The sequence below is a fragment of the Triticum dicoccoides genome, chromosome 2B, assembly GCF_002162155.2.
Source record: "Triticum dicoccoides isolate Atlit2015 ecotype Zavitan chromosome 2B, WEW_v2.0, whole genome shotgun sequence".
NCBI lineage: Eukaryota > Viridiplantae > Streptophyta > Magnoliopsida > Poales > Poaceae > Triticum > Triticum dicoccoides.
In genome coordinates, this window is record NC_041383.1 from 611,729,106 (window position 1) to 611,740,469 (window position 11,364).

At 42.6% G+C, this 11,364-nt stretch overlaps 1 protein-coding gene across 1 annotated transcript in view; it reads right to left on the reverse strand.

Annotated features, from left to right (window-relative positions):
• Nucleotides 1–10,195: 10,195 nt before the first annotated feature.
• Nucleotides 10,196–11,364, reverse strand: part of LOC119365155 — a 3,308-nt gene continuing 2,139 nt past the window's right edge. Inside the window, exon 3 of the mRNA XM_037630753.1 lies at nucleotides 10,196–10,934. Coding sequence (XP_037486650.1) covers nucleotides 10,462–10,934 — 473 coding nt within the window. The 3' untranslated portion in view covers nucleotides 10,196–10,461. The remainder of the gene's footprint in view (nucleotides 10,935–11,364) is intronic.

Sequence of the window (11,364 nt, forward strand, 5' to 3'; positions counted from 1 at the left end):
AAATTCTAGCTTTTTTTTCTTTTTCACCAACTGGTCCAAAGCACCGCGAGAGCTATGTGCCACCTATTACGAGATCTTAGTCGTGTCCCTCCTGTTGCGCTCACTGCTATGTCGTCTTAGTGGACCGGCTTAGTCAAGCGGTTTTGGTGGAACCTTCCATCGGGCTAGGAAGGCTCCGACCATCTTCTTTCTTTTTCATTTTTCTGTTTTCTTTCACATAGTTTTCATTTATTTTCCTTTCCTTTTTTCTTTTTCTTTTGCTTTTTTCTGTTCATTCAATAAAAAATATTATTGAACAAAGTTTTTTTCCTCTAGGGTTTTCCTAGAGTCCTCCTCTTCCTTCGGCGGCGACGCCGAAGTCTAGGGTTTCCACGTCAGATTACCGGCGATTGCTACCACATGTTTGCGGTCGTCGTCCTATGAAGCTGATCCTACGATTGCATGGAGATGTCGGGGGGTGCGAAGGAAGGAGCGGGGTCGAACGGCGCCATTGGCCGCATGGAAGGAGTACGGAGGGCGGATGACTTGGGGGATGAAGGTGCGCAAGACCCGGTCGCGGCGACCGCTATGGAGGGAGAGGGGGAGGCAAAAACCACGGAGGCGAATCTGGAGGATGAGGATCAGGGTTACTGGCATCATTATGGCCCGGATCCGAACCTGGAGGACGCGTTTGAAGGACTTAATATGCAAGGTGAAGAAGAGGAGGATCTGGACTTGTCAGGGAAGGTGGATGAATTGATCAAAGATGTTCGATGGCTAGCACTGTTTAGGGTTCATACCATGCGCCCGTTTAGTCATGCTGCCCTGCTGAACTCGATGCGCAATGCTTGGGCATGTGCACAGGGGGTAACGTTCAACATCAAAGGGCCTAACCTATTCTTGGCTCAGTGCCATTGTTCGGGCGATTGGAAGCGCGTGATGGAAGGGGGGCCATGGCAGTTTCGGAGGAACCCGGTGGTTCTGGTTGAATATGATGGATTCACCAATGCTTCAGACTATGCGCTTAATATGTTCCCTTTGTGGGCAAGAATCAAAGGCTTACCTGATGGGTTGACTAGGAAGAAGGATTTGGCGGAGAGGGTGACGAAGAAGGTCGGGGATCCACCGTTCACAGTGGTAGTAAATGAAGGCAAGATCAATCCGGTGAGCTGCTTGAGGGTTTGAGTCTTTGTGAATTTTACAAAGCCTCTTGTGAGATTCGTTCCGATCACTTTGAAGGAGAGGAAAAAATATCCAGTGTTCTATGAAAAGCTGCCGGACTTTTGTTTCTTTTGCGGTCGTATGGGGCATGTTGTGGAAGAATGCGGGGACGGAACGCACGATCCGAGCTTATGTGAATGGGGGGACTGGCTCCATTGGTCGGGAGAACCAATCAGTGGTAATACTATGGGGGGAAGAGGGGGTTGGACGAACGCAGGCAGGGGTGGTGGAGGTGCTAGGGCTGGAAACCGAGGAGGAGGTAGAAGTGGGAGAGGAGGAGGTGAGAGAGGAGGGAGGGCGACCAACACAGGAGGACGGGGTGGAGTGGAAGTGCAAGTAGATGGAGTTGTGGGTATGGATATCGGCCAGTATAAAACTATGCTTCGTGAACAGGACCGTTCAGCTAGGAAGAGGCTGGTAAGTGACGATGGCACTATAAATGTTCGAGGCTAACCAGTCCCTAATTTGGCCGGGAAAGTGGCAGATACTGTTCTTATGATTGAGGGTGGTGCGGTACCGGAGGTGCTAGCTGCAGTTGTGAATCCAACTTCCACACCTGGGAAAGTGCCGATTGTGAAGCGAAGAAGACAGGGGGAAGGAGTGGATGGAGAGGTAGAGCAAACTGACATGGACACTGCATATGAGGCGGCCTCCGCGACGGAGGACCGCCGGTCCCAATGAATTGCCTAAGTTGGAACTGCCGGGGAGGGGGGAACTCCCGGACAGTTCGAGAATTAGCGACAGTATGTCAGTCGCGTTCCCCCATGTTTGTGTTCTTATGTGAGACTCGGCAAAAGGAATCTAAGATGAGGAGGATACGTAACCGTTTGGGTTTAAAAGGATTCTGTGGCGTTGACAGTGATGGATTGAGTGGAGGGCTGGCTGTTTACTAGCATGAGAATTGTGTTGTTGAGATAGTTGACAAACATGAGAGCCATATTGATGCTCTCGTTCAGCTTCAGGAGGGTGCAAGTCAATGGCGTATTACTTTTGTCTATGGTGAACCTCGTGTCGAAAATAGGCACCTAATGTGGGCAAAGCTACAGAACCTGAAAATTGTAAGTGACTTGCCTTGGCTTGTAATCGGCGATTTCAATGAAGCGATGTGGGACTTTGAGCATCTGTCGGCCACTCCTAGGGCAGCGGCTCAGATGCTAGCTTTTCGAGATGTGCTTGAAACCTGCGAGCTGGTGGACCTAGGTTTCTCTGGAGTCCCGTTCACGTATGATAACAGGCGAAGTGGTATGGGTAATGTGAGAGTTCGCTTGGATCGGGCAGTTGCTACATGCTCATGGAGAAATATGTTTGCTTATGCTTCTGTTGAGCACGTTGTCTCACCATGCTCAGATCATGTTATGCTACTTCTAAAGGGTGAGGTTGATCCAGGACCTGCAAGTGCAAAGAGTAGAAGGTATGAAGTTTTTTGGGAAACAGATTCTGCACTACCTGAAGTCATAAAAGATGCATGGGCTGCAGTAGGTGTGGTGCAGAATTTGGGACAGTTGAGAGATGCTCTATCAAAAACCATGATTTGCCTCGGTTCTTGGAGTAGAAAATTTGGTAACATTAAGAGGGAGGTTGCCAAGTCCCGAACTCAGTTAGAAGAGCTTATGAATATGAATGCGGGCAGGCAAGATATAAGAACAGTCACGGATAAGATGAACGACTTACTGTACCAAGAGAAGATGATGTGGCTCCAAAGGTCAAGAATATCCTGGCTTAAGGAGGGCAACCATAATACAAAGTTTTTTCAAAGCAAGGCCATCTGGCAGGCAAGGAAAAATAAGATTCGAGAATTGACGGATAGTATTGGGGTAGTGCACTCCGACTTTGCGGCCATGGGGAAACTTACAACGGATTATTTTTGTAAGTTGTTTTCGGCAAACACGTCACTAGATGCAGCCCCTGTGATTGACTTAGTGCAACCCTTGGTGGCGGAAGAGGATAATATGAAGCTTTGTGCTCCATTTACCGATAAGGAAATTTCAGACGCTATGTTCCAAATTGGGCCCTTGAAGGCACCAGGACCAGACGGATTCCCCACCAGATTTTTCCAGAGGAATTGGAGCACCGTGAAAGATAGCGTGATTGTAGCAGTAAAAGATTTCTTTTGTATGGGTATCATGTCGGAGGGAGTAAACTCTACCTCCATTGTTCTTATCCCAAAAATCGCTAACCCAACAAAGTTATCTGATTACAGGCCTATCAGCTTATGCAATGTGATTTACAAGGTCATCTCAAAGTGCCTGGTGAACCGTTTGCGTCCACTCCTGGATGATTTAATATTAGTTGAACAGAGTGCGTTCATCCCTGGGAGGATGATAACTGATAACGCATTGGTGGCCTTCGAATGCCTTCACTACATTAAGCAAGAGAAGGATCCTACAAAAAGCTATTGCGCTTACAAGCTCGATCTATCTAAAGTGTATGATAGGGTGGACTGGGTTTACTTGAAGCAGGTGATGCAAAAGTTGGGTTTCTCTCATCGATGGATTGATTGGGTAATGACGTGTGTCACATCGGTGAGGTATTCTGTCAAACTTAATGGAACTCTCTTGGATTCATTTGCACCATCTCAAGGGCTTCGGCAGGGGGACCCTCTTTCACCGTATCTATTCTTGTTTGTGGCTGATGGACTCTCGGCAATTTTGAGAAATAAAGTGCAAGCCGGAGCTATCTCACCAGTTCGAGTTTGCAGAAGGGCGCCATGTATATCCCACTTGTTATTTGCTGATGACACCATGCTGTTTTTTGAGGCATCTAGAGGCCAAGCTGAGAGTGTAAAAGAGGCACTAGATATGCATGGTTCAGCCACCGGTCAAAGCCTTAATTATAACAAATGTTCAATATTCTTTGGCGAGGCTTGTCCAGCGGCAGTTCAGGAGGAAGTCAGAGCAGTGCTGAATGTTACCAGTTTGGTCTTTGAGGAAAAATACCTCGGCCTCCCCACACCGGAGGGCCGCATGTCCAAAGGAAAGTTTCAAAATCTTCAAACTAGTCTGACTAAACGACTCGTTCAGTGGGGTGATGGACACCTAGCCCAGCCAGGAAGAGAAGTTTTGATAAAGTCAGTAGCCCAGTCGCTACCAACGTACATTATGGGCGTGTTCAAGCTGCCATTCTCGGTGTGTGACGATCTCACAAGGATGGTAAGGAATTTCTATTGGGGATCGGAAAAAGGTAAAAGGAAAGTTCATTGGAAGGGTTGGGATCACTTGCTGCAACCCAAGGATAGAGGGGGTTTGGGTTTTCGGGATTTCCGTTTGTTCAATCAAGCACTATTGGCCCGCCAAGCATGGCGGCTAATATCCAGACCGGAAAGCCTATGCGCACAAGTTCTCAAAGCAAGATACTATCCACACGGCAAGCTCGAGGACACTGTTTTCACGGGTAATGCCTCCTCCTCATGGCAAGCAATCAGTCATGGTTTAGACTTACTAAAGAAAGGGTTAATATGGCGTGTTGGAAACGGTAGAAGTATAAGAGTGTGGCGAGACAACTGGATCCCTCGTCCCTTCTCTTAGACCCATCTCACGGCAAGGCGTGTGTCGTACGCGTTTTGTCTCAGACTTGTTAAATGATAATGGATCTTGGAGGGTTGATCTACTCACTCGCTTTTTCGTTGCTGCTGATGTTGAAGAGATTATGAAGATCAGGGCTTCTCCGCGACTCGATGATGATTTCCTTGCATGGGCACCTGAGAAGCATGGAGTCTTCACAGTTAGGAGCGCCTATCGCCTGGCGTTCGATGAGCTGCACCACGGGTCTGTGTCCTCATCCAGCTCAGCGCCGACGGGAGCCAGGGAACTGGAAGTTCATTTGGAGTTGCGGCGCTACACCTTCGGTTGCAAATTTTGCATGCCGACTGGCAACGGACATTCTACCAACCTGGAAAAATAAGTGCAGAATCGGCCTTGAGACTACTAGTACATGCCCAGTTTGTGGAGTTGCAACAGAGGACAACTTTCACCCCTTCGTGCTGTGTCAATATGGCCAGGATCTGTACAAGTCAATGGCAAAAATTTGGAGACTGCCCAACATAGATACTTTCCTCCCTACGGGCAAGGAATGGCTTTTGCATGTCCTCGCTAGTATGAGTGAGCAAGAACGCTGCATGTTGTTGATGATCCTATGGAGAAGCTGGTACGTAAGAAATGAGCTAGTACACTCCAAGCCTGCTCCGCCAATGGACGTATCAATCAGGTTCTTGCAAAGCTATATGGAGTCCCTGATGGCAGTAAAAAGAAATTCACATTGGGACCCTGCCAAAGGGAAGACGGCGATCGTTATGGACGGTGACACTAAGCACACATGTGCAGCGGCGGTTGCCATGCCGACTTGGTCTAGGCCGGTGAATGGATGGGTAAAACTTAATACACATGGGTCTTTTGTCTCCAGTGAACTAGTCGGTGCAGGGATGATTCTGAGAGACTCGGCTGGCAAAATCATCTTCTCGGCGTGCAGGGCTCTATTCTCCTATAGAGATGCTCTGGAGGCTGAACTATGTGCCTGTATGGAGGGCATCTCCTATGCTTTGCAGCGATCAGAATTGCCTGTTGAAGTCGAAATGGACTCTCTTGTGGCGGTTTCTATGATCACATGTGATAGTTGTGATCGGTCTGCTTATACTTTTCTTATAAAGGAGATTAGATATCTTCTTACTCTTCGTCAATCTTGTATTACTCATGTCTCGCGGTCGCAAAATAAGGCCAGCGATAGTCTAGCTGCTTTTGGTAGAGCTCAAGGTAGAACCATGACCTGGATTGGTTCGGCTCCTCCGGATGTGGTAGATTTGGTTGCGATGGATTGTACTGATACTATCTGAGTAATACAAGTTTTGAACCCGCAATTTTTTTTATTATTTTATCTTTTTTAAACTTTTAGAACACATGTCAACATTTAAACACATCTTCACTTTTCTTAGACACGCTGAATCTTTTTGATACACGTTGAACTTTTTCAAATACTTGTTTGAATTTTTAATACAAGTTAAACTTCTTAGTCGTGTCTCGCCTATTGTGCTCATTGCTATGTCCTCTTAGTGGACCAGCTCAGTCAAGCGGTTTTCGGAAGGGCGTGAGCTGGTCTCACTATTGAAAATTCTAGCTTTTTTTCTTTTTCACTGGCTAGTCCAAAGCACCGCGAGAGCTTTGTGCCACCTATTATGAGATCTTAGTCGTGTCCCGCCTGTTGTGCTCATTGCTATGTCGTCTTAGTGGACCGGCTCAGTCAAGCGGTTTTGCTGGAACCTTCCATCGGTTTAGGAAGGCTCCGACCATCTTTTTTTTCCTGTTTTCTTTTATATAGTTTTCATTTATTTTCCTTTCCTTTTTCTTTTTATTTTGCTTTTTTTGTTCATTCAATAAAAAATTTATTATAATTTTATCCTTTTAAAACTTTTAGAACACATGTCAACATTTAAACACATCTTCATTTTTCTTAGACACGCTGAATCTTTTTGATACACGTTGAACATTTTTCAAATACTTGTTTGAATTTTTAATACAAGTTAAACTTCTTAGTCGTGTCTCGCCTGTTGTGCTCACTGCTATGTCCTCTTAGTGGACCAGCTCAGTCAAGCGGTTTTCGGAAGGGCGTGAGCACCATTTCGTGGAACCTTCCATCGGTTTAGGAAGGCTCCGACCATCTTCTTTCTTTTTGATTTTTCTGTTTTTTATATAATTTTCATTTATTTCCTTTTTCTTTTCCTTTTTCTGTTCATTCAATAAAACATTATTATTATTTTATCTTTTTTAAATTTCTAGAATACATGTGAACATTTAAACTCATCTTAGACACGCTGAATCTTTTTGATACATGTTGAACATTTTTCAAATACTTGTTTGAATTTTTAATACAAGTTAAATTTTTTAAGTACAAATCAAATATATTTTCAATACATGTTAATTATATTTTTTCAATATGTGTGAAACAGTTTTCGGATACACCATGGATTCCTTTTTTCAAAATACATGATTTTCAAGTAAACATTTTAAAAATTATATACATTGTAATTTTTTAATTTACATGCTGAACATTTTTTTATACATGCTTAACATTGTTTGAAAAACAAGATGAACATTGTTCTACAAATACATGTTCGGACATTTTTCTGAATACATATTAAACATTTTCCAAACACATGTTGAACATTTTTAATACACGTTGACCATTTGCAAAATACACGTGAATCATTTTTTGATAGAAATTGAATATTTTTTCAAAATACATTGTGAAAGATTTTTTCTAATAGACACCGAACTTTTTTTTGATAATCTGATGTACATTTTTTGTATAAGCACTGAACTTTTTATACACACTGAGCATTTGATGAGCATTTTTGTAAAATACATGTTCAATTTTTTTTAGTACTTGTTGAACATTTTCCAAATAATCGTTGAACATTTTTTAAGGGCCATTTGTATTTGTGTCCCTAACTCGAACCCACTAGTCCGATTTGCCCCTAATTTCGAAGCCTGCTCAAATTTGTCCCTCTGCCGTTAGTTTCCCTTATAGAAATGCCCTTCTGCGCTATTACCGTCCGGTCAAAGGGGTTTGACCGTCTCACTAAAAATAGCAAAAAAAAAATCAAAAAATCTGAAATTTTGTGGTATCAAAGGTACTCAAGTGCGCAAGGTGCATGCAAATTTTCGTGTTGTTTAGATATACTAGGAGGTCGTGGCAACGGAAAACAATAAATCTGTACGCCTGTGAATAGTAAATTTAAAAAATATCAAGAAAATTCAAAAAAATAAGATTTTTTTTGGCATCCAAGATGCTCGGGTGCGCAAGATGTGTGAATTTTTTTGTTATCAAATGACATGCGAGGAGTTCTAGCAAAAAAAAACCCACACTTGTAGTTTTCTAAAGTTTTTTTCCGAGCCAAATCTTATTTTTTTCTCCACGTGCTCCTACAACGTCCAAACAAAATAAAATTTTGCACACACCTTGCGCACACGAGCATCTTGGATGCCAAAATAATTCATATTTTTTAATTTTCTTGCTAGTTTTTTGAATTTACTATTCATTGGTGTACAGATTTATTGTTTTCCGTTGCCACGAGCTCCTAGTATGTCTAAACAGCACAAAAAATTGCGCGCACCTTTCCCACTTGAGTACCTTCGATCTCACAAAATTTTAGATTCTTTTGATTTTTGTGCTATTTTTTTGAGATGGTCAAACCCCTTTGACCAGACGGTAACAACTCAGAAGGGCAACTAACGGAAGAGGGCAACTTTGAGCAGACTACAAAATTAGGGACAAATCCGATTAGTGGGTTCGAGTTAGGGACACAAATAAAAAAGACCATTTTTTTAATACATGTGAAATATTTTTTCTGGATGATACAAACATTTTTTTAAATTACGCAAATAACTTTTTTGACACAACATTAACATTTTTCTAATGTGCGATGGGCGCTTTTGAAAAATTAAGTACATTAATTTTTTGAATATATGTATTTAGAAAATTTTAAAATATAAACAAAAGTAGAAAAGGAAAAAGGAGAAACAAATATGGGTATACTCTACCTCATTGTGCGTATATTGTCAATGTACACTACATTGTTGTGTTGTACACAGAATCTTGGACCCAGCCCATTTGAGTTGCATTATAGGCGATCGTCTCATGCATCTTGCAAGAAGTGAGGTATAGGCACTCCCTATATCACAAAAGATATATACTATCGACTACTTGATCATCGCCGTGATCACCTATAGGGCGTTTCGAGCAGGCATTACTGTACTCCCTTTTGGGAAGGTTCCAACCATTTTTTCAATTTTGGAAGCTTTGGAGTTGTTCTTTTTTTTGCATTTTTCCTTTATCTTTTCCTTTTAGTTTATATCTTTTTTGGTTGCCCCCCTTTTCTTTTTTCTTTTAAAATTCTGATCATTTTTTAAATTCCGGAACAATTTTTAAAAGTGGGCTCCACCATCATCAGGTCTAGTTTGTGTGAACAATTGATGTTGCGGTCTTCTCTCTTCTTCGAGCTCGGCAAGTGGCGTGGTGATTAGATACCATAGAGGTACGTGTCTGATGGCTTGTTGTCAATCTTTTCATCTTTTGTTTGCACCACCACGCCAAAATTGCTGAAGCACTAGCTTTATGAAGTGTTGTTGCTCTTGCTTGGGAGGAAGGCTTCCACAATTTGGTATTTCGATATGATTGTCTTACTCTGCTTATAAAGTTGAATGTTGCTGCTAGAGATAGGTCCGCCACGAGCTCAATTCTTGTAGAGATCAAATCATTGGCTAGTAGTTTTTCTTTCGTTTCTTTTGTTCATGTAAGCCATAGAGCTAATGAGGTGGCTCATGTGTACACTAGATCGAGTGAACTCGTTCCTCACTCGATGTATTTTCATTGTATTCCTGGTTGTATCCAGGATCTTGCAAACTCTGAATGTTTGTTTGAATACTGAGCCATCTTAGATAAAAAAAACCCGAGGACCAAAAAACCTAAGAATAAAGTTTCTCGGTTCAATTCGATTTTGGTGTCCAATTTTTGGTTAAAAAGTGTCAACGACCCCTAACGGGAGGCTTTGGGGCGTCCTGAACATGGGAGGAGCATGAGATGAATTAGAGAAGAAGGAGTTTGCACTCAAGTATTAAGATGGTGGCCCACGTGCTCCGTGAGGAGAAAAGAGGGCGGATTGTGTGAGTGAAACCCTGGTCAAACCCAAACGGTTGTGTGGTTTAAACTTGTGTGTGTGTGTGTGTGTGTGTGTGTGTGTGTGTGTGTGTGTGTGTGTGTTCTACATAGGAAACTAAACACAAGTACTCATTATGATGTATGTCCTCTTTCCTTGTTGATGATAATTTACATCATGTGACTTGACTTGCGGAAGAAAGCGATTTTCCCAATGCACGTGCTTTCCTAGGATCTTACAAGAAAACATGTTTTATTACAACTTTCTCGCAATGCATGTGGTTTTCTAGGATCGTATAAGAACACATGTTTTATTACAAATTTCTAGGTTAGAAACACAATGTTGCCAAACTTTTTATGCCCTATCCCAAGCAAAATATTCATATCCAATAGATTGTGGACCGTTCACAAATGTACAAGCACTCACACGTCACCAATATTGTAGCATCATTGTATCAACATACTATGTTGTGAGATCACGTAAGGTTGCAACAGTTCACATGGGCTTCTGTTTCGATGATACACACACCAAATGAGAGTAGCGGGACAAAGTTGCCCGGTCCAATTATCTCGATATTCCAAAGCAGTTTTCAGCAGTCATCTTCTCATTGCGAGTAGTCAATATAACTCGTCAACCAATTCTCCGATCAATGACGAGATGATCTCACTCTCCAGATCAGCGGCTAGTAGATTCTTTTCATCTTCTCTGAGGCATCTCCACTGCTCGATGGACGCAATCTCCATCTTCACCACTGTCCAAATTGGTCTTAATGAACAATTTTGCCCATCCAGCCATGCTTGAGCGGTCTCCAGCAACACCTTTCCTCGGCCTAGATTCCTTGGGGTTTTATCATAGTGAAAGAAATCTACCAAAAGCTTCTGGAAGCAGTGGCTGGACCCTGAGGATCTTGCTTCTAGGAGTTCTAGTATGCCCTGCGCAGATGCATCGTCATTGTCTTCTATGAAATCTGTTTCCAACATGTTGCAGCTCACATCCTCCGTGCTCGTGGTAGCATCGTCCACGTCGGATACGTCTAGCTCGCCTAACTGCTCAAACTGCCGGATTTTTTGAAGCAACTCTTGGCTTGCTCCTACACATCATAAGTATTTAATCAGTAGTTGATGTCGAATGATTTAAAAGATGGTGATTGATATTATGACCTCTGAACTAGCTTGCATTAGAATAAAAAGGGGCACTTATAAACTAACATCTGCTCCATTGGTAATGATCAACAATATATAGATAGATGGTCCATTGTCGCCGGTTCATCTTACAACAAAAACTTGTGAGCACAGAATAGTAGTATGTCAATGGTGAAAACCACATTGGGTGGCAACATGGCATCATTGGCATGGCAAATCACAGCAAAACACAAGATATTGGGTGTACATGGCCCATAACTATTTGCCATTGCTTGTCTGCTAGCTTAATTTTCATATTCTCTGGCTATCCAAAACTTTAGAGAATCCGAGTCTATGTATGCTTCGACCATATTACGGCATAACTTAAATAAAGTCAAT